This window comes from Salarias fasciatus, chromosome 6, assembly GCF_902148845.1.
Source record: "Salarias fasciatus chromosome 6, fSalaFa1.1, whole genome shotgun sequence".
In the NCBI taxonomy this organism is placed as follows: Eukaryota; Metazoa; Chordata; class Actinopteri; order Blenniiformes; family Blenniidae; genus Salarias; species Salarias fasciatus.
In genome coordinates, this window is record NC_043750.1 from 14,440,461 (window position 1) to 14,464,815 (window position 24,355).

The 24,355-nt window shown below is 43.3% G+C and overlaps 1 protein-coding gene across 8 annotated transcripts in view; it reads left to right on the forward strand.

Moving 5' to 3' along the window:
* adgrl3.1 (adhesion G protein-coupled receptor L3.1) overlaps positions 1 to 24,355 on the forward strand; it is a 112,386-nt gene that overhangs the window by 16,189 nt on the left and 71,842 nt on the right. For 7 of the 8 annotated variants that reach the window (XM_030094153.1, XM_030094157.1, XM_030094158.1 and 4 more), the window contains exons 2-3: positions 12,226 to 12,394; positions 17,493 to 17,706. In XM_030094153.1, the coding sequence (XP_029950013.1) occupies positions 12,235 to 12,394; positions 17,493 to 17,706 (374 nt within the window). In that variant the 5' untranslated portion in view covers positions 12,226 to 12,234. The remainder of the gene's footprint in view (positions 1 to 12,225; positions 12,395 to 17,492; positions 17,707 to 24,355) is intronic. The other variant, XM_030094154.1, reaches the window with a different exon arrangement.

Sequence of the window (24,355 nt, forward strand, 5' to 3'; positions counted from 1 at the left end):
CCAGATCTGATTTACGCTCTTCACTCTTCAGATAAACACGGCGCTCCTTTTCTTTATCATGCAGATTAAATGCAGCGAATGTGCTCTTTGCGTGCCTTCTTCAGTTATTATAAGGAGAGACGCTGACCCCACAGACATCCATATGAATTTTTTTTTTTTTTCTAATTTGCCTTTTGTTCCAGGAACTTGAATGTATCCAGAAGTGCTGCGGTTTTGAAAAGGAATCAATGTTTAAGACCTCTAGCTACAACCTGAATGTGAGATCTGAGCAGCAAAGGATGAATATTTGATCAAATATGTCTCACTGGCACAATTAAGCATTGATGAAACGAGGAGAGAGTGTAGTTTTACACACCCTGGAACCTCTTTATTTGGACTTTTCTACTTAAAATAAACTTATTCCTTCACTTTGGAATGAAATGTTATGAATGTAATATGTGAAGTGTATCTTTTAGTGTGATACACTGTACCCTGACACCTCTGTAATGTGTAATTACAGTCGTGTGTTCCATGTATCTAAGTGTCACACACAGGAAATGCTAAACAGCCATTCTAAACATTGTGATCCACCTTGTGGCTTTGTTGAATTACAGTATATTTTTGCGGCGCGCGCCTGCTCTGGCTCGCTGATTGGAATACATCAGCACACTGGGGATATGAAATTGCAATAAGATCCAGACCTCTATGCGGCGTGATTTGAATATGAAATGATTAGATTATTGATTTTGGTTATTTGGGTCTCCCACCCGAGGTGATATTGTGGTAGCGCAATCACCACAGCTGACATTTAGCACTGTGTTTACCTTTGCTGTCCCAATTGATTGCTTCAAAATCACCATCCGTATATCCTGCCGGAGCTCATTGTATCATCAGTTTTGTGCTATTTCAGAAAATTGATGGATACGCCTTATCAAAAATGCAACAGTTGTGGTCTGTGCCGACGCGGAAAATAACCACATTGCCCTTGCAATCACACAACGCTGATTCTTGCGGGCTGCTTGCATTTCAAACACGATTGATTCTCATCATGAAAATGGCCGATGCAATTCATACAGGTCTTCAATTTCCCTAAATAAGGTCCTAAACATATGTTTGATAACACTGGAAGGATATTTTTAGCTTTTTTCTATGAGACTGATAGAAGGTTGAAGTTAAATCCAAAACGACGGCGAACTGTTTTACCCCGCGAGTCTTAAAAACTGAAGCTCAGCGACAGCCCGGCAGGGAGCGGTAATAATTTGTGATTTTGATATGTATTAATGTTCCAGGTGCCTCCGTAGCTCCGAGAAACTGCTGCTGTGCCTCTTCAATCCCGGTAAACTTTGAAGAAAATCTCTTCTCGGGTTTACCTTTTATATGATTTATTTATTTTTTTATTTATTTTTTTTTTATATATATATATACAGTATATTTCTGGATTGAAGTGAAAATGTAATATCTAACAAAAGCGTTTGCTGACAAATACTCCCGTATCACTGTGGACATCTGTCATGAGACATTTCACACACATCACCACTCCGAGGAGCGGCGCCGTCAGAGACCCTCAGAAAGGCTGTAACGTTTAATGCGCTCTACGATATGTGAAGGAAGGGATTTCTGCATGTGTCCACCAGTGCATTTTCCTGCGCATAAGTCAAGGTGACAGTCGACAAATGAATGTACTCTCCTCTACAGTGGATCCCTCTGCATTTCCAATGCCATTTTCTCAGCAGTTAGACAATCCGGCGTTAAGTGCCTCCTTTTATATTTATATACCAGTGTTGGTGCTTATGCATTATTAAATTATAAACCGCCCAGTAAGCAGCCCAGAAAGGCCTTTTTGAATAAATATTTTACGACTCAGATATACACAGTTCATATCTGCTCTGTAATGCAAGAGCAAAGGTTTGGTCCTAATGTCTTATGCAGAAATCACTTTTTTCCCCTCGGTGAATCAGGAGGACGTACAGAGTTTCTGAAGTTTAGCTGATTCCGAACAAATTTTTTAAAAGTTTGCTTGTGTGTGTTCCTGCGAAAATATTTGGGACTGAACATTAGAGGAGCAGAAGCAGGAGACTCATTATCCGGATTGTAAGAATCTCTCCAGCACTTTCATGCAAGGTTAGCTTGTGTGGGGGGGGGAGAGAAAAGTGGGTGTCGACCATCTGAAGATAGTAAACAATTGTTAATCTTTAAAGAGCAAGTTGGTAAGTAAAATTTTATTTGGTGTGGAGCTTTTCACAGCGCAAGGTCAACGTGCGCTTCGCTGGAATAGATGTACTGAAAAATGAAAACAGCGAAAGGACAGCGAAAGGAGGCGGATTGACAGAGGCAGATGATGGAGAGGACAGGAGAAGGCAGCTTCAGAGGAGAGACGAAATGAAAAGAGGCAGCTCAGAGAGGGATTCTTTTAAAGCAAAGAGGTAAACAAGACTGGATTGAGGATGGCAACGGCGAATGAAAATGAACCGAAGGACAGAGTGAAACTGAAAAATAATTGATAAATGGATGATAAACCTCCGACATAGAGTGCACATTAAGATTTGAGTTTATTCTCCCGCTATCCAAGCCGTTTGATGTGGGTTTTAAATCTGGGCCACGGGTGTTGGATCCTGCCTGTGTGTCTGCCTCGCCTTTAATGCAGCATCATTCACTGCTGAGGTGGCTGTTCTCTGTACTGTACAGGACAACTTTCTCCCTCCCTCTCTCTCCCTCTCGCTCCCTCTCTCTCCCGCTCTCTTCTTCTTCTTCTCTCGCAGTCACAATCACACACACATAAACTCGGCTTCTCCCCGCCTCTGGCTTTAAGGCCCGGCTCTGATGGGATCCGTTGTGACAGTACTGGGTTTAGAACACAGTGACGGAGAGGGAGAGAGGGACATGACGGCAGCGGGGAGAAAAGGTGGCGTGAAGGAGAACGCGGATGAATCAAAGGGACGAAAGCATCAGCAGCCGCGGCGGAATCGGCATCACAGCGTCTCCCGTTGACATAATTGATTATATCAGAGGCAGTTTTGTAAACCATTATTCCCCCTTACGGGTTACTTCTCATCCCTGTGTGTGTACAAGTGTGACAGTGTTCTCTTTTTTTTTTGTTTTACATTTTTCATAAGTTAATTCTGGACTTTTTCTTTACATCTCAACATTTTGTGGCGTGTATGTTAAGAACTTTTTATTCTCTTCCTGAAACATTAAGCTGCAGAAGATCTCATGAGATCCAGCAGCGATTTTATGACATTGGGATAACGGTCCTGATGCCGCCTGTAATTTCACAGTAGTATTAATTAAAGAGAAGCCAGCGGTATTATGACAAAAAACACAAGTAGGAAAGAAGTGTGGGGGAGAGCAAAGTATGCGAATGCATTTCTATTAGTGCTTGAGCAGTGAGTCCTGATCTCCTTTATAAATCTGATGAGTTGGAGTGAACTGAAGTGATCCACCGAGTGTTTTTCTGCACACACGCTCCCGGTCGGTGAGAAACAACACATGAAAGTAGTGAGTGTGTGTCTGCAGTGACTCTCAACCCTGAGGGGATCAGATGATTCATTACTTTCCAGCTTCATCATAATGACTGTCTGTGTATCTTTTCAATTATGTACGTCATGTTTCTTAACCACTTCTGTCCCTTTGTATAAGTTAACCTGCAACAGCTGCAAAAATGAGAGGTCAGACAGAAGAGGCTTCAGCTGATAGAAGAGATGCTTAAGAAAACAAAACGGTCAAACATGCTGTGTTACATCTTGTCCGTTTGCTGAATGTGCTGAACCACGTAAAGTTGAAATGATTGCATCAAATTCAGGTGTTGAGTGAGTCTTTAGTTTCATATATTCGTAATTATTGAACGTACAACTCTAAAATGTATCATATTAATGTGACGTATAAGCTTGGATGTGACAATGAGACTTGAAGTAGGTCAGAAAAAGCGTCACAGTCAGCCAGTTCACTGTGGTGAGACCGGCCCACATGCAGTACACTCACTTCATTATGGTTTTAATTTCTTCGTCATGCAAATTTGGCCCAATCTGTGGCTTGTTGGGCTCCTTTGACTTTGTACTGAAGCTCACTGTGTCCTGGAAGAAATTGGTGTTGGGTCTTTTCACACCATTATTTACAGTCGGAGGGGTTTGGTTGATGAGACTTTGTCCAAATATTTTAGTTCACAGACTGAAAAAGAGAACAAAAGATGAATAGCGTAGGTTATTATCTTGCCTTAAAATTTCCCTCAGATCACCCTGATGGCTTGTGGCAGTGGCTCTCTCTCTCTGCCTCTCTTCATCCTCTGTGCCCTCGTCCCGATGTCACTACCGCTTTATCCCATCTTTCAATCTCCATTTTTGAGCCTTTTCCTTCCTAACCTCCTCCACATAGATGTTCCTTTATCTTCCTTCCTCCTCTCTTATCCTTTATCGTTCCCCCCCCCCACGCCGTCCCTCTCCTCCTCGCCTCCCGCCTCTGCTCTTCACGGCGCAGCTCCACCTCAGCCCGTCTCGTCTCATGAGGGAAAGAGGGCACACAGAGTTGATTAGACTGGAGAATTAGGAAGTTCAGAGCGGAGCAGAACAGAGCGCGGTGTCTAGCCGCCAGGCGGAGAGGAATCAGAACGGCTGTGCTTTTTTTTTTTTTTTTTTTTGTCGGCGGTGGATTTTCAGGGTGGTTTCTCTGCGTCGGATTTCTGGGAGCGTCCTCGGAGCAGCCAGAGGCAGCCATGCGGAAACTGCAGTGGTCTGGTCAAAGCCAGAGCCTCCCCAGACGCAGTTCTCTGACGGGCATAGCATGTCTAACATGGAGGAAGAGGATGAGGTGCTCAGCCCAGAGCTCTCAAACACTTCTTCTATTTTTTTTTTCCTGTGGAAATGATGTTAAAAGGGTTTTAAAATTTTAAAAAGAACATTTCATAAACAGAGATTTTTTTTTTCTCACAGCAACTGACCTCATCTCGTCTCATTATCAAATCATTAAATGAAATAAATGCTTTTATTCAACCACGTAATAAATAACCAAAAAATTAAATAAAGATATTTTGAGTCCCAAAAACACGTCAGAATGATTTGCAAGCCTTTTTTCTTCACAAAGGCTACATTATCAGTGTATTACATATTTTAACATGTCATGAGACCTATAATAGCATTTGAACTTCCCGGCAGTCTGTTTTTTTTTTCTTCAATATTCCATCATAAGCTGATACAAAAAAATACAGTGCAAAGGAAGGGCACCTCCAAAGTTAAATCTCAGATGTTTGTGAATTTCAGACCCTCAAATGCATTTAGAACCAGACTGTTTCTGAACACATGACCACAAATCACGTCTGGTAACACAATTTGATCCTACACGGTAACACGGTCTGAGATCGTTGCCATCGTCTCAGGGCCAAAACCGATTGCTATTGGACTGGTTCAAAACGAAAAACTCTACTGTTGTGAGTTGAAACGAAACGTAAAATTCTTTTCTGAAAGGATGCATGTGGTATCTTGAAGTGTTGTGTGAAATATTGCATCCAAATATATTTTTAACTCATTTTTTAACCAAGAAAAAGGAGCATTTGTTTGACATTTTATGAACTACCGCCACTCATTTTTTTCACTCTCGACTTCAACTTGAGCCCATAATGACCAAAACATGTCGTGCTGATGTGGGGGTGACCTATACCTTTAAGGCTACACTCTGCAGCTCTTTGCTGCTCAGCCACACAAAGGATTTACAACCCGCTCTGTATGAAATAAATTGTCAGCCAGGCCACTTGTCTTCGGGGCACTGATGACAATTGTGCACATTCCTACAGTGCGCCAGCCCCTCACCCACACACACACACACACGCACGCACACGCCCACACACTTGTGTGTATATGCGCCGTATATGCTCCAAAATAGCCAGTGGGGAGCGGCCGTACAACATCTGGCTGCACCAGCCGGATATATGGATTGAAAACGAGAGACACAAGCTGACATGACTGTTTGTCTCGCTGGGTTAAGATTTGGTCGGAACAGACATGTGACACCGGCTCATTATTAATTGTGATTTTAATATGGCATGAGGGGGCTTGTATGTGCACCCCCTCTTGCAAAACCACCCGGACACATGCAACAGTGCAGATACATGTTGTGGCGGGTCGAGACGTCGGGACGTTGTTTTTGTCGGGACTTGACAGTCTGTTTTTCCCGAGCCTCTGGTCACACCGAGGGGCCACTCTCCGCTGATCAGGATCCCAGGCATCATCAGCACAGGGCAATTACCGGGCCAGACCCTCCCTTCTACACCAGACCCCTCTCGGGAGTCGAATGCGTGTTTGCCGGTTTCTGCGTCTTTGTTTGCATGGTGCGTATGTGGTAGAAGCGCGTGCCTGTTTTCCTCATGCACGTGTGTGCTTGTGTCTTATTGTCTCTCATTATAGGCCACAGGCCAGACTCCCACCAGGTTCTATCCTGATTAGTCATCTCTTCAGCGGCACACTGCTAAATTAGCAACCTGTGTGTGTGTGTGTGTGTGTGTGTGTGCGTGTGTGTGAGCGTGCTTGAGTGTGTGTGTGTGTGTCTATGTGTGTGTGTGTGTGTGTGTGTGTGGTCACTCTAATCAAAATTCCTCCAGCTTGTCTACCTGCGCTGATGATAATTTGAAACACTGCCTATACCCACTCACACACTGTCACCCACACAACCTCATTCCAGCCCTCTCCATCACACACACACACACACACACACACACACACACACACACACACACACACACACACACACACTCTAACACGCGCGCACCAGCACGCAGAGACGGTCCATGGTGGTTAAACTTACCCTGGCAAGCCAACTGGAGGTAATTTACCGTAGCTTGGCGGACACATGCCATTTTACTGAACATGGTGCATAGCCCCCTGAGCTTTGTTCCGCTCAGACTTCTCTCCAGCAGAGCAAAGAATGAGCAACTGAAGAGACTAAAGAGAGGGAAGAAAAGAGCAGGTGAAGAAAAACTAAGTGAAGAGAAATGGCAGGGGAAGAAAAAAAAAAAGAAAAAAGCATGCATAAGTTTCATCCAGTGCAATTAGCCAACTGAAAAACAAACCGGTATGGCTAAATGTAAAATATGGTTCTGTTTGAACGTTTGAAGACACATCCATCGCATTATTAGTGTTCTTTATTTTAAGAAAAAAATAACAAATATTTTCTTGGATGGTACTTGGTCGACAAATATTTTACAAATGAATTTTTCAGATTGACGGGTTTAACTAATGACGTTGTGTTTTCTTTCAAAGCTGTCCACACTGAAGAAGCTGTTTTTGGTCTCATTAGGCAGAGCCTGGAAGTGCTGCTCCAAAATACCAAAATTTGCACATTTTTCAAAATTTTTTTCTCTTTCTAGCTTTACGATTTCAACTTCACTGCTTTTCTGAAATGACACATCCAAGCATTTTGTGTTTTCTTGCTTTTTAGAGGAAATTGCATTACTTTACACCACACAAACTTTAGCACTACCATAAATATATCCCAAACTGCTTCTGCCAACCTCAAACAAATAAATCCAAAAATGAAAAATAATAATAATTTTGCCTGGACTGGACTTTATCCCAACAAGGATGACAAGTTTACTGAAATAAAGTAATTGAGATTTTCACAATATTGGGAAAAAAATATGCACACACTCACACACACACCCATATAGGCTCCCTTTTCGAGCACAGAAAGGGTCGACCACAAATGCAGCATGGACACATTTGAAACTCTCTGCCTGGAGGCTGAGGGAGGACGGCATCTGGTCTCCCAGTGATAAGCATGTGTGTGTGTAAATGTGTGTGTAAATTCACGTGCACGTGCGCGCGTGTGCATGATGCCTGTTGACAAGGTAGCCCAGTCCGGTCAGCACTCATTAGTGAGAGAGAGAATCCCCGAATGAGGGCTGCTGTGACAGGCAAGGCTCTCGTTAGGGGACTGCTCGTGCATGGTCGCCGCATGTGCACGTGCACGCACGCACGCACGCACACACACACATGCACAGGGTCAGGCTGCCGTGGTGCACGGAACAGGCCCAACATCAATTAGTTCATGGATGCATGCATTATAGTCTGCGAGCGTAGTGGCCTCTGCAGCGGCTCTGTTAATGCCGACCCTGTAGGAAACGAAGATTCAGGGCAGGAAAATATGGGACATAGAGACTGTGTCACTTATGCAAGACTACCGGGGAGCAGATTGTCCTCTTGGTCCACTAAATAATCTAGTGTTGTTCAGACTTTTATCTGCACTATCTGTACTCGTATACTATCAAACGTGACTTTTTTGGGCGTGAAATATGTTGTGGATTTCATATCTGTGGCACGACAGTCAAGACGTAGCAATGTCATGAACGCTTGTAGCTGCGGAGTAATTAACAGACGCCTGCCGAGCAGATCTGAGCGGGAGGAGAGATGGACGGAAGCGGCGGACGAGGCCGAGGACTTGGATTCTGTCACGAATGTTTGTTGTGGTCTGATCCTGCTTATTAGCGGCTGTTTCGCTCACTTTCATGCAGATGCAGCCGGCCTGCTTGTGAGCGTCTCTCCACTGAGATGGAGCGAGCTCAAAGCAGGAAATATTGACTTCAGTTCAACAAAAAAAAAAAAAAAAATAGACCTGGATTATTTTGTAAATTTAAAATTGATTAAGCGCAAAATCGATGGGGAATGTGATATTGTCCACATCTAATTTTCATGATCGACTGATGAATATACAGTGTAGACACATCACATATGTTCTGTTAATTAGCATATTTATCCATAATTCATGAGCCAATCAACACATTACGATAATGATAGAAAACAGGCAATAAAAAAAATAAAAAACCCAAAACAGAGCAGTGCTTTAAGCCATCACCATCTCCTAATAGACTGTATGTCACTGTCTGAGCACATGTTGGGATGCAGCCCCGTTCAATCCCGAACAGAAGTTGAGTGATTCCAGTTTGGATTTGTCCCGGACCGCTCGGGGCTTCCTCCGCGAAGACACCGTGAGCAGGGAGAGGGTTAATTAACTGATGAGTGAGATGGCGGTGGAGCATACGGGGTGATGGAATAGCTTTTGAATTATGAAACAGTGGAATGCCGTGGCTGGTGGCGTCCGGCCATATGTCAGTGTATGCCTGCTCTGTCTGGTCGGGGACAGCTGGTCAGATTGCTCATGTTCAACCGAGTTAGGAGCCAATCAATCAAAATGGGGCAGCTTGCTCAGTTGTTTAAGTGGAGGGAAAATAATACACTGGAGTCTATTGTGAGTCTATTACTTTAGTGCCATTAGAGATCTGTCAGGGACGGTTACCAGAAATAAATTCAAAAAGATGAATGTGTTGCATGAGTGTTGCAATCATGCTTATTATATATATATTAAAAAAAAGTAAAGGAGAGAGAATAGTTGTGGTTGTAAATTATAGTTTGTTTCTTTTTTTGCTTTCACTTTGTTGACATGTTGTGATTTTGACCATCAGTTTATTGGAGGAACAACAGTAATGGAGAAAAAGAAAGAGAAAAAGTAACAATCTGTAGATATATACTTCACATGTTTTTTTATGACAGAGGGAGAATTATGATCAATTAGTGCCTAACAGGAAGCAATTGGAATGAAATATGTCTTTGATTACTAGACAAGTGAAGTTTGTTTTGTTTTACAGTGATTCCAAATAACTTACAATTAATCACAATTATTACTGAAAGTTTCGCTTATTCAGTAAAAGAAATGCTGAAAGCCAAATTTCTGGATGTATATACAGTATCTGTGACAAGAAAGTGCCTGATCCACTATTTGAGACTAAAATAAAGACATAATTGAAAGGCACGAATGAGGAAACGATTGGATATAAATGTTTGACAATTCTTTCCTACAATGTTTATATATTCAGCGCAATTAAATTTTTCCTGTAATTTTACTTTCATGAGTTTGAATAAATTTTCAATTATTGCGACATCCGAGGACAGAGTGGATAAAAAACCCAGATGACTACACAGCTCTTATCGCGCCGTACGTCTCGGCTCTGTTCCCACAGATCCGTATTTTGCAGTGTACATGCGCCTCTGGGTATATCTGTCTGTCATGTTTGCAACGCGAGGCTTTTTGTCATTGCAGAAGTTCAGAGGATGCATTATGCATGCGCAATATGCTTCTGGTGGCTGGAGAAAATCATGTCTGTGTCATTCTGATGCTTCCTATGAATAAAAAAAAAAAAAAAGATTTCCGATAATGGTTGTTGAAGCCATCACAGATATCTAAGAGTGAGAGAGACGGAGCCAGAGCAGCTATTTGCCGTCACAGCGTGGCATGACGGAGATCGCTGGCTATTGTCTTAGTCTCTGCTGGGCCAAAATGATATGGTCACACTGATCAATAGTCTCTGTTACACATGATGCATTTCCCATGGGGCTTGCTGTCTGCTTTGCTCCATCTGTCCCTGGCTATTGCAGATTTCTGCAGCTTCTCTCTCTGCAGCCTCTCTCTCTCTCTTTTATATTTCTCCATAATTCTCCCGGTCACACAGGCAAACTTGACATCCCTGTTTATTTGTCGCTGGGATTGGGCTCCCATGAGATCAGAGATAATTTGGGCACAAACTAAGGCTTCTGCTACCTTTGAACTGCTCCCATAATAAACGGTGTTTATTTAACATCTACTGGGCTGATTGCATAATGAACTTTACAAGTCACTAACCCTTCTGCTAGTCAGAATAAAAAGCTAGAAACACATGACTTCTACATTAAATAATAATTTTTCGCGAGTGAAAACAAAATTAGTTAAAGAAGTGGGTGAGTGAGCGAGTGATTGAACAACGCCGGTCTTAATCGAATCAGAAAAAGCGGAGGCAAAACAATGCTTAGCAGTCTGTCACTCCTTTAACTTATCTCATAGACCATCCTCTTATTAATTGTTTATTGCTGATGGACCATGAAATGAACAATTAGATTGGGACATCAATACATTTCACACTTTGATGCTGATGTGGAAATGCAACTCAAGTGAGTCTTCATACAGGCAGACGCATCATTATGCAAACATTAAGCCCACTTTGACTGTCTTTTCTATTTGGAGTGAGTCTAAAACTCAACATGAAGCACTACGTCTTGCCTTTCTTTCACAGATTTGTTGTGTTGGACACATGTTGTATTGTGTTGTTCGATACATACAGTTGTTTCGTTCATCTATCCATTGAGTTTCTTCATCAATTTATCCACGTTTGGGCTCCAAATGCATGTTTTTTGACAGCGGGAGGAAACTGGAGTGGAAAACTCATGCATGCACAGGGACAGCATGCAAACATGCAAAGAACTGCAAACATCAAATCAGCTCTGATTTGTTTCGAGCCAGTTGCTACAGTGTGAGTTAATTTGACACTCTGTGGGGACAATAAAAATACAATTTTAAAACAACTTAATGGTGCACAGCCTCCTTATCCGTTATTAAACAAATGTCCATGGAATTTGAAATAGTTTAACAGCTATTTTGAATTGCGTAATGTACAATGTATGCCACCGGGTAATGTGTATACATACATAATTAGCGGATCGCCATCCAATTTTCGACCTAATCATGTAATTTACATTGATTGATAAGCTTTTAGTCTCATAAATACTCTCTGTGGAGAAGCTTTATTTACTACCAGAGGCATCCCCTAATCCATAAAAGTGTTTTTCCTCACTAATTTGACTTCTCCTGATATTCAACATTTATTTATATTGAATAAAGTCTCTTCATGTTGTGCTAAAAAATACACTTATTTGGATTTTGAGCGCACCGATTTTGAGGTACGACGGTGCTTTTCAACCATGCTACACTTTTTATTTCTCCAAGATAATCATTGATTGTGGTCTTGTCCACTGTGACTCCACAGAAAGCTGCACTGACCTGAGCATCGTGCTGTTTGTTAAAACGTCAATCTTGCATGAACAAACATCGTAATAGAGCGCCTGGGAAATCTTTTTTTTTTTCCTTCTATTTTATTGAAGCTATTTGTTGTTGAGGGAATCATTAGTAAAAGTCACAAAACTGATCCATTGATTAAAGAAGAGGAGACCGTAAGGATTAGTTTTCAGACGTGCTGGTGTCACTGTAATTTATTCTTAGAGATAATTCCCAGGTAGAGAGCAAACATGATGGAATGTGCAAAGTAACTTGGTTCTGTTTGTCACAACAGGGAGTGAAAAGTGATTATTTACATGTTCTTTAGTGTCATGGATAATGTTTGTATTGCTTCTATTCGATCGTTTTGGCTGCAAAGTGAGCGGATCCCTTCTGTGTGTGGACTTGCAGGCCTGTATGGTGTCACGAACAGTGAGCTGTGAAAGAAACAGCTCGCCGCAAGACCGTCTGGGCTCAGCAGGAAGGACCTCCGGATCTACTTCCAGGTCAACCTCGGACGTCATGTGGACCAGATGTCTGCTCTTCATCTCAACCTTGTTCGCTCCCGTTGCCATCGGTAAGACAAAATCTACTTTTTTGTCTACAATTCTTAACTGAAAAATACATTTATTCACCCCAGTTACCTCTGCTATGAATGTACCGCTCTGCATATTCCTTTAAAAATGAGATATTGTGTTCAAGGTTAATAAAAACATAATCCAAAGGTTGGCTCTTTTGAGCACAGCATTCAACTTAAATTAGCACAAGGATTCCATGTTAAATGTTAACACTGAGAAAGGCTGAGTATTGAAAAAAGAGGTAGTTTTGCAGTGCATATCAGAGAGGTTGGTTCAGGGACATTTAGTGTTGTTACCAAAGAAGTTGCTGATGAATATGTCGTCAACTGTGAGCAAAAACTTAGCCCGTTTTTGATTTCCTCTTTACATTTTCCCTTTAAGAAGAGATAGAAAACAATCATTCTTCCATCTTCCACACTGCCTTGTCCAATTTGGGATCTGAAAGGGCTGAAACCAATCACAGCTCACTGTGGGTGAAGGCAGGCTGCACTCCGTCCGGACGCCAGTCCATCACAGGGCGACAACACAAAGAAAACAAACAAGCACACACACACACACACACACACACACACACACACACACACACACACACACACACACACACACACACACACACACTGACTGGAAATGATGTGTGCAAGTCACCTCAGATGTATTTTTGGCTGTGGGAGGAAGTTAGAGAGCCAAGAGAAAAGCTGTGTGTGTAGTGGAAGAACATGCAAATTTAACACAGAAAAGACAATCCAGCACAACCCGGACTCAAACCTGGTACTCCTTGCTGTGAGGCAAATGTACTAACCACTATAAATCTGTGCAGCCTGATGAAAAATGGTGCTGTTCTTATATCTGGTGGGTCGCTGTCACATTGTCAGTCGGCCACTTTAACACTCGTTCAAAGTCTCTTTTGCTGCAAAAGATAAATGTCATTTGTTGCAGAGTTTGTAATGCAGGTGTGAGTTGCATTTCATTTTCTCTGTTGTCACTCAAATATTTGTAAGAACAGGCAATTTCGGTTGAACATGTTTTTAATCTGTAGCGTGAGAAAAAAGAAGAAGAAGTCCCATCCACATTCATACACACCTCACGGCCTGATAGCAGCGCTGCAGCGGCGGAGCCGTTCGCTGGACGTCTATTTTCTCTCCTATCAATGAGCAGAATTATATTGAACACACATTGGGGCAGGAACGTCCCCGTGAAGAGGGCAGATGTTGCCCCAGCGGGGCATCTGTGTGTTTCCTCTTCTCCCCTGTGATGGGGGGCTTTGAAGAATTGAAGTGGGAGAGAGAGGGGGAGCTCTGGCTCTCTTGGATTTAATCCTATTAATGGCAACTGTCAATCACAGTGTTTACTGCACGTGCGCGCACACACACACACACACACACACACACACACACACACACGCTCAGGTTCACATGTCGGCTGCCATTCATGTACACAGACGATATACTTTAAACACTGAAATATTGCACACCTACATGGACATAGATCCGTCTTAAAGACGCATGCATGAAGGACGAGCTCACAGACAGCCACACACACACACACACACACACACACACACACACAGAGGGCTTTGCTTTAACACCGAGAGATGAGTTTCAGTCAAAGGTATTTGCATCAATGTCTAAAGAATAAGTCGACATATGCAAATGGGGCTGTTTATACTTAGCAGGGATTAGTTGAAACAAAGACTGTTTAGCTTGAGGAAGCACAGAGGCAAGAATTCCATCTTCCTCACCAAGCCATGACTTGCTGTTTATTCCAGTGTTAAGACGACAAGCAAATAGGAAGAGGAAACATAGCTAATATAAATTGCTATATATAAAGAAAAATGCAATAATTTAAGTGGAGATCAATATACTGGATCTCAAACACACAGACATGTTACAGTGTTACTGGGGTTACTGTGTGTTTGTTATACTTAAATGTCATGAAAAGATCACGACCAATCCATGTCTATAGGCTTTTTGTTTGGACCGCCATCTGTTTCCCTCGCCCCTTAGCTATTTGTTATTATAAATGAGTGAAAATTAATATTATTATTATTATTCTTTGGAGAATAATACTTTTTTTTAAATAAATGGACTGTCAACGGTTCTCCTAAAGATACAAAAATAAACAGATATTAATCATTGAAAAGGTATTGCATCATAAAATCACTAAACAGTGCACTTTATTTAGTAGATTCTTGGACACACATCCGCACAATCAGAGATCAATATATCTGTAGTATTTTATCAGTATTTTCCTCTTCGGCAAAGCTTGGAAAAATCACCTAGAAGGAAGAAGATCCCAGACTAATAGTGGCCTTGCTGTAACGACACAGAGTAAATCCTACAGAAGGATTTTCTATCTCCACGCTGAATGTCAGCCCCTCCACCGCCAACAAGCCTTTATTTGGTAGGCAGTGATCTATCTGTGTCCTAAACTAAGAGCACAAGGGAAAAAAAGCTGGGTCAGGATTTGGCTGCGCAGACCGAGCAGGATAAATTCATGCTTTGTTTTTGTTTTTGTGTCTTGGGATTTATTGACGTGCAGAAAACCCCTTAAATATTGCTATAACCTCACCTTTTATAATATCCTGTGCACCTGAGAATGTGTTGTTTTTAGGTTTAACTCAAAGGACCTACATTCCAGACAACCAGCTACTGGCCAAAATCTCTGGCAGTTCAAGTGAGAGATCACCTTTTAAATCTCTCTCCTCTTCCCTCCTTTTTCTTCTCCTTCCATCTATCCACCTCGTTCGCCACTCTCTTGTTCTTGGCCCAAATGTAAAAATCGATATCCTTTTGTTTCAGCCCCCCCGAGGCAATGAGAGTGTCTGAATAAGATTGTCTGTACTGTCCGTGGCTGCCAAGTTTCTGTCACCACTTACACAACTAATGACAGACACATTAACATGCGCTCGCCACCTCGCACGCTTTATTACATGGGCAAAGGCGGCGAGTTCAACGTGGGCACGCGGTCTCTGTTTGGCAACGCGTAAACATGTCTCGCGTGCTTGTATGAAGAGGCGCTGCTTCGACTGCACGTGCTTGTTTGTAAAAAGTGACAGAAATGTGTGTTGCGAGAGGCTGCAGTTCAATAGGTGAGACAGCTGATATAAATAGATAAATTAAAAGGTGGCGGATGACGCCGTTTGCAAGTCAGAGCGTTTACCGCCGCTCATGAAGGCAAAGTGATTTTTAATTGGAAGACAAAACGGACTCCTCGTTTCAGCTGTGCGTGAGTGGGCATGTGTGCTCGTGTCCCAGCGCCTGCTTCTCGCCCAGTGGGCTTCACTCTAAGATTTCTGATCCAAAGCGAGTCTTGACAGCTGCCTAACAATACTGTGTATTGATCCCTGCGTGCTTCAATTAACCCTCTCTCCAAAATGCTCGCAGATCCAATCCTGATGCAGCCATAGAAAAAAAAAACAAAAAAAAAACTAATGAGCTGACAGAGTAAAATATCCTAATAATAACCTGGTGTCCAAAGACAACTGTAGGACAGCTCTTAAATCCTCCGCGTTTGAACGTGAGCTTCAGGTTTAATCACTGCCTGCGGTGATATATGTACATGCATGTGCGAGTGTCTGTTCATTAGACAGGACATTTTCAGTAAATGTCACTTTTATATCAGTCTTATCTCTGCGCCAGCGCCTGCCACCATGTTGTGCCCCCAGGTAACGGCGCCACAAAGATATTGGCTACTCTGGCTGTAAATTTCACCTCTGCGTTCCATCACTCGGAGCGTTTGTATCCGTGTGTGTGTGTCTGTGTGTGTGTGTGTGTGTGTGTGTGTGTGTGTGTGTGTGTGATGTGGTGAAGGGCGGTATTAAGTTGATCCCGGGCAGAGTGTCATTGAGCTCATTCAGATTCTCTGCTGCATTTGTGTAACCATGACGCTCCTCCAACCAATGAGAGAGCCAAGAGAGGGGAGGACAGAGTTGCTATGGTTACTGCGACAGGGAGAGCAAGGAAGGTGGTGCCGTGTCTCGCCTGTAGGTCTGAGTCTGCCGATGCATATGTGCATACGTGTGACAATGAAACTACTTGCAACATCTTGGCGAGAGAAATTCTGTAATAATAGTAAAAATGAAAGGAAACAGCAAACCTCATATTATAAACACCGGTCCTGTTTGAATACAATATTGTCTACAAGTATATTCAAAATGCGTATTATGGATGTTGCTCCATATAAAGCAGACAGTCTCTGGTGGGATTGACGGGATAGGATCGCTGCTGACACACAGTTGAACCTGAAATCTGTGTTATTAAAGCAGGGATGGAAGAAGACTGAACAACACAAGCGAACACCTCGGCCTCAGCCTATCTATCAGGGGATAATCACTGATGCTCCCAGGGATTCCAGCCCTCAAGAACCGAGAATAAAAACATCACAACAAGCAAAATCCCTGGGACATCCAGCTTTACACCCTCGATACCGCACCAGTCATATGTTCCTATATCACAAGTCTAATCATGACAAATTTGCATAATCCTTTGATGTGCAACAGCAAAGTGAGGCAACGTTAAATGTAAGGTATAGTAAACACATGTAAACACCAGGCTGTGTTTAGATATCATGGGTTCTTTTTGGTTTTTAACGACTGTGCAGTCACGTTGAGGCGGCTTTTAAAGCATTTCAAAGACCTGAAATTTCAGTCGCTTCGGTCTCATTGGCATTAATGGCGTGTTCCCCATTCCAGCGCAGTGCAACTGGATGTATGCATCAAATTCGCAACTTCTGAGAATAATTAGGCATTGCCATCTTCGAATAATCTCTGCAGCTCTAAATGTCTGTTGAAATTGCCAGGCAATTACTCTCTATCTCAAATGATGTCTGAAGCTGCTAACTGCAAAAACAGTAATTACCAAGTCAGCTCGCTCGCGACAGTGGACATGCCCTTCCATGGTGCTTTTGTTTTCTCATTGTACGGATAATTACGTCTATATGACAAGGGTACAAATACAGTGTTAGTTAAACATAATATATTATTGTACAATTTAACCCCCAATGCTCATGAAGACAGCTCAATAAATAGTTCAGTATTGCAGTATTTCTTGCTCCAAATCACATGTTTGTGCTGACATGACGTGTCTTTTGTGTGTCCAGTCTATGGCCGTGCTCCTATCCCCATGGCAGTGGTCCGCAGGGAGCTGTCCTGCGAGTCCTACCCCATTGAACTGCGCTGCCCGGGCACGGACGTCATCATGATCGAGAGCGCCAACTACGGCCGCACCGACGACAAGATCTGCGACTCGGACCCCGCCCAGATGGAGAACACGCGCTGCTACCTGCCCGATGCGTACAAGATCATGTCGCTCAGGTCAGTGCGTTTCTACGCATGCATGTGTTTTGAGTTGATAAGCGATAAATATAATCACTTGTGACGGTGTGAAAGCCGTTGTTGGATGCCTTTATAGAGCCGTTGTGCAGAATACGTCACATTTCCTGAGAGTTGCAGAGGAAAGTTGGACAGCCACTGTGAATGTAATTAATTCTGTGTATTGCTTTGTTAATTATGTTAGTCCCATGGTATTCTTTAGTGCAATGTGCAAGGCTGACTCATTGCTCAAAGACAGAGCCAAAGCAGCAACACTTTGAAATGCTTTATTTACTTCTCTAAGTCCCAAACATCCGAGCTAAAGTAGGTGTGCAATGTCAACTCTTAATTTAAGAATTCACCCTGGTCAAATATGGGTGTCAGGTTCTGAATACCTGCAGGATTACACTTTCACGATGATTACGGCAATGAACCCAATACAAAACACCTGGCAGACAAGCAGTGGCTGTAATCAGAATTGTCAGGTTTGGGTTGTTACTGAAACCCGGTGAGGCTGCTGCATCAGCGCAGTTTATTTGTGGAAGCTCTCATGTGAACTTTGGTCATTATCAAATAAGCAGGATTGGAAAGCAGCTCACAGTTCAAACAAACTCTGGTTGAAATCTGAGCACAGCAATGACTGAAGATCAAGAAAACAGGACATGATGAACTTCAGGAGCATCATGTATGGATATTAATGTCATATTGAAATTTTGGCTCTGTTTCTATGCTCTTATGCATTTTGTACTGTTGATGAGTTCGCAGCTGATAAAAACACCCATCATCTATCCTATTTATGCAGCCGGGCACACAGCACAGCAGCTGCCCAGCATGCATTTTGTTGTGTTCTTTCAGCTTTGAGCCGCAGACGAAAATGTGCGATCATTTGACAAAGGTGAAGGTAAATCTGCTGAATCGAGTGTGACCTATGAGCAATTCTATTACTTACAGCTATTGTACTCTGGAAACTGTGGCATCAAGGTGCAGAACCTGAGCAGATAATAGTAACAGCTCAATAAATCCAGTAAATAAAGCCTGGTGAAGAATTCCGTCCATTGTTATCATGGAATAAAGGTTATGGCGTGTGCACTGTTGGAAATAGCAACATGTTTACACTCACCTGGTGAACAAAGGCTAACCACAAATATTAGAGAAATGACCTTTTGCTTTCTGGCTAATGGTCATCTTTCTGTTTGGAGTTTGCATGTTCTTCCCATGTGTGCATGGGTTTCCTCCCACAGTCCATAAACATACATGTGAGGCTAATTGGTGACTCTGAAATGCACCGAAAAGTGTGAAAGTAAGTGTGTGTGGTTATCTGTGTCTCTGTGTGTCTTCTGATGGGCTGGAGACCTCTCTAGTGTGTGTCCTGCCTTCGCCCACTGGGATCAGCTCCACGGCCCCTGAACAAGATGAATGGATAGATGGATAGTTACAATTTCTTTTCTTTTTTTTTTTTTTTTTTTGGCTGTTGTGATGTACACACTCTACACAATAATAAGTGTGTACTGGGCAGGTATGATGGTGAGAACTAATGGGGAATTGTTGCAGGGCAAAAATAGCAATGAGTAAAAAACAATGCTCCGTAATGAGAATTCTGGACATAAATAATTCAATAATGTCACCATTCGTATCTCAGTTTTTCAGATCACATGCTTCTTTGACTGCATCCTCCTGTTGTCCCATCATTTTCCTTCTCATCTTTTATCTGTCTCCATATTGCTGTCATCTTTCTTTCTTTTTTTTTTTTTTGCTCTCTGCTTCTCCATTAAACCACCTGTCTCTGTCGTGCGGCGCAGCTCTGATTGCGATTGCTTTAGCCTGGTTGGGTCTCTTTACTCGCTCTGGCAGCTGCTGCTTGTGTGGCCACTCTCCTACAGCCCATTCCATCCATAATTTACACACACACACATACACACACACGTACACACACACACACAGACACACACACACACACACCCCCACACACACTGCCCAGGGGCTACACCAGACTGTAAGCTCCAATTAGCAGAGCCAGAGGCCAAAGTTAATCTTGAGGGATCCTCGGTGGAGGTGACTCAGGCCAGAAACAACTGTTTATCACATATATTTTCAGAGATGGTGGGTGTTTGTGTCGCGAGAAGCTGCGAGCGGGGTTTTCTCGAGTGTCTGTGCACACACAATGCAGCATGGACACCGGCACGAGCCAGGCACACTTATGCTCACGCACAAAATGAGTGGCAGCAGTGTTTCCCATGAATGTGCAGAGGACATCTTGGAGTGTGTGAACTGCACATATTCGGTACATGTGGACACATTGGACCGAGCTCTTCTTTTCGTCTTTTTTTTTTTTTTTTTTTTTTTTTTGCACACATTGCAGATATGCGTGTGTGTTGGTGCGTGCGCCTGTCAGTTTTTTACGTGTGTGCCTCCAGCTCCTTTGCATACTGACACATCCCTCTACTTCAGTCTGCTTCGGCTCCTCTGATTCCCACTCTCTCATTCCCTCTACGTCTGTATCGTCTTTTGCTTTCAAGCTCAGTTCAACTGGCTGATAAAATCAGAGCATGTTCCGCCTGCCCAGTGTTTCCTCAGGATCACATTCTCTCTTTGTTTTCCTCTCTCTACCACTCTCCAAGGCCAGAGATTGTGCGTGTGTGTGTGTGTCTCTGTGTGTAATTGTAAAATTGTGCATGTATGTATGTGTTTGTGTGTGTGTGTGTGTTTGTGTGTGTGTGCTTGTGTGCACCCATACCACATAATTGGTCTTGATATCAAAGCCTCATATCTCCAGAGGGTCTCACAAGGCTTCTCAGGCAACCTAGAAAGGACCTGATACTGCTGCATTTCCCAGATTATCTCCCCACTGGGATACACTGGGTTGAAGGGGAAACAAAGCCGTGGCCATGAAAGTTACGCTTAATCTGTTTTAGCGATATACTGGCCTCAGTTCAATGACTCGCTACATTTTATCGGGTTTTGAACTTAAGCGCCTCTGTTTTTAGGTGCTACTGAGGTCTGTTGGCTTTAAGGTCTTTCGCAGTTTCCTTAATGTTTTCTTTAGGTTTTCGACTTTATTAATAAATTAAGAAAATGTGTATACAATTCAACATTTTTTTTTTATATATACCTCACTGCACAACTGCGTACTATTCCCCAAAAAATGGTATCGGTTTCACTGTATTTTCGAAGCTGTAAATGTCGGTTCCAGCCGGGGTGTGAGTGAACATTAAACTGCCACCAGGGAGAGTTATACCTGCCCAACCTTTGAGTGTTGCTTCAATTCGACGCCGGGAGAAAGTTGCGGGCTGAAACGGTGAAACGCCTGCAAGTTATAGCGATTTATGCACATAAAAACGGCTTGATGGCTTCTCCGTCGACGCTTCACAATGCGCTCCTTGTCCCTCACTGATACTTGAGTGCTTCATGGACCAAGTACATTTCGGAACACTCTCCTTCCTTCTGTCTCTTAATCTCACACACATGCAGTCGGGCACTCGAGGCTCCGAGTGTGGACAGTCTGAAGAGTGTGTGGACAGTGCACACAGTGCGCACACAAACTCTGTTTTGCTACTTCTGCCACAGCTACCGCGTTAGAAAATTACTTCTAGACTTCAAACAGATTTTCCCCCGATGCTTCGATAACACCTCTCACACCTTCTCACCTTGTTTGCCCTTCTCCCTTTCTTTCTTCCCCGCTCTATTTCTCTCTGTTGCGCTCTGTTCCTCTCCTTCCGTCCCACATCACAAAAGAAAGCCACTTTGACAAGAAAGACACGGGCGGGGAGTTGTTCTCCCTCCCGTTCCGAACCCCTTCCCTTCTTTGCTGTTGAAAGTGTTAAATAACAACATGCCTCATTTATTATTCTTCTATCTCTCACCCTCTTGATATCTCAATTTTTGTCACTCCATTTCCACTTTTTTCTTCCGTCTTCCCGTTGCTCAAATTGCTTCTCACCCCCCATTTCTCACCCTCACTGTCACTTTTTCTCTCCCCCTCACCATCTGTTTTAGCTTTCACTGCCTTTCCTGTTTTTCCATTCCCTTTTTTCTTGCCTCAGCTTTGGGGAGAGGTGGGGTTCGGGGGGGGGGAGTGCATGAGCTTTTTGGGGTTGTAGCACAAATCCTGTAGATTATTTCTTTTATTATTGTATATTTTTGCTTCATTTGCAAGATATAAACATGAGCGCTGGTGGCCTGGGAGAGATCCCAGAGCTCCAAGTGGATCTTTTAGTGACCCTGTGGGGAGCAGAGGTGAACAATCACTGGAAGCAAAACTACGCATAAAGCATGTGTGGTTATGTGCGAGTGTGCGCACTCACACACATACCCACACACACACACACACACACACACACACACACACACACACACACACACACAGACCAGACAGGCAGATGTAAGACTGCACATGTGCAGTGGCACACTTTCATATGTTTCTGTGTATGAGTTCGGGAGTGTGCACCAGCACGTTTGAACCGTTCGCATGGGAGACTGTAAAGAAACCTCTGAAGTTCTTTTCCTTTGACTCTTTGATTTACAGAAAACCACTTGAATCACAGACTGCAGTCCAGTGTTGCTTTCTAAGACTGGAACTTGTGCATAACGCTGTACATTATAGCACTTTCCCCGTATAGACCGACACTCATCTACATTCATCTATTTATTCATCATTTCCGGTTTACATAAGGAGGAACATGGGCAAACTAACATGTAATGGTTGTGATATATGCCCTTCAGCTTTGTTAAATTGAACACTTTCTATGATGTTTCTAGTCGAAGAATATAGTTTCTGCTAAATTGGAGTTTTGTGTTGTGTTAGCTGAGGCTGTGTTGCATTTGTGTGTGTGTGTGTGTGTGTGTGTGTGTGTGTGTGTGTGTGTGTGTGTGTGTGTGTGCGCGCGCGCGCGGATGTGCTTCAGTGGTGAATTCTCCATGATATTAGCAATTATATCATGTTATTATATCCATCTCTGAGTTTTTCCATCTCAGTGTGTTCGCTCTCCATCTCCTCTCCCTCCATTAACTACCCTGCTTCCCACTGAATGAGGTCGTATCTGGAAATGTCCTACTTAATGCGTGTGTGTTTCTTCGTGGATGCAAGTGTGTGCATGTGCTGCCACCCTCATATAGTCACCACGGATACAGGAGATGCCCTGCGGCACCCTGGGGGGCTCAACTGTCACCCTTGCTCAGTACGGTAATTAGGCTCCACACATACATATGTACGCGTGCGTGTGTGTGTGCGTGCGTGCAATGGCACAAAGACACACATATAGAGTCACAGAAGTTCAGAAATACTGAAGAAAGGAAGATTCAGTGCGTGGATTTGTGATGTTTCACATAATAACGAAAATGATTCATTCTCATCTCATCAGGAAATGCTATTCTCTTCTGTGGACCCGGTCGCACGCAAATATGCACTGAACCTGACGGACGACTGCGGTGCTTTCTCAAAGTCTCCGTCTTCCCACATGTCAAAGTCTCTACTGTCTGACCCTTTTCTCCCGTCACCGCCGCTCCGCTAACCTTAGTTATCATGCTTCACCGAGCACCAAAGCTACATGGCTGCCTGAGAATGGTAGGAGGATGACCTAGACATCGCATACTCGCTCTTTTTTTTTTTTTTTTTTCCTTTTCCGGCATACACACGAAGTCTGACACATACAGAGTCTAGCATGTGAAACGGCGCCTCAGACTTGCTGACATGTCGGTGGTGACAGACTACCTGACTGACTTGACACTTTGACACTGACGGCGAAGCTCAAATCCGAAGCAGGACACGCGAAACAACCGTCCTCCCCCGGCGCATGAGCAACGTCCTGAGGTTTCTTTTTTTTTTTTTCTCTCTTCTGCTTCATGAGGTGAGGCTGAATAAATCCTACAAGTGAGTGTCTGGCGGTGGCGCGGCTCTGTCGCCTTGATGGTAATTGTGTCGTCTGCAGTCCCGCGCTCTTCCACCGATCGCGTGAGACAACCCAGCTGAATGAAATTTGGCTTGTCTTTTAGCTTAAGAAGGATTTGGAGTTTGTGTAAGCAGGTTGTTTGGATTAAGCCCTGAAGACAGAGGTGTCACATGGAGAAATCCACACGCAGGATGTAAGGCGGGGGGACGGGAGGGGGCAAAAACACAGGCATCATCTCAGCAAAGGAATGCTACTAGGTGGAAAAAGGAGGAAGACTCCCCGAGTGTGTCCTGGAATCGGACGACGTGCAGGTTGCCATGGTTACCAGTAGGAGAAGGAGAGGAGAGATGGCGGAGCTCAAAAAACTGTAGTTGGCCGTCAGCCTGCGAGGAAGACAGAGGGAAGCGGCTGCGTGTGCTCATCTTATTTATGTAGGATAAGGTATATAGCGCTCAGCGGGTTTTGGCGCAACGGTTTCTCATGAGAAAATCTCTTTTTAAAAATGACATTCGGATGTGATCTATCAACAAAGTAGGTCATTTTTTAAAGAATTAACATGCATTGCACATCCAGCCACTCAGTTTCAAAAAAGTATCTCCAGCAGCTGGTGTTGAAATCTTTTCACCCTGACTTTCTTTTGCAATATATTATCTTCACAGTCTTGGAGGCATTATACAAGCTGAAGCACTTTCAGCACTGTTTTCCATTTGCTTATCAAAGCTCCTCGGTGAATTACGTCTTCACAGAAAGGTTTTGAGGAGTGCTTT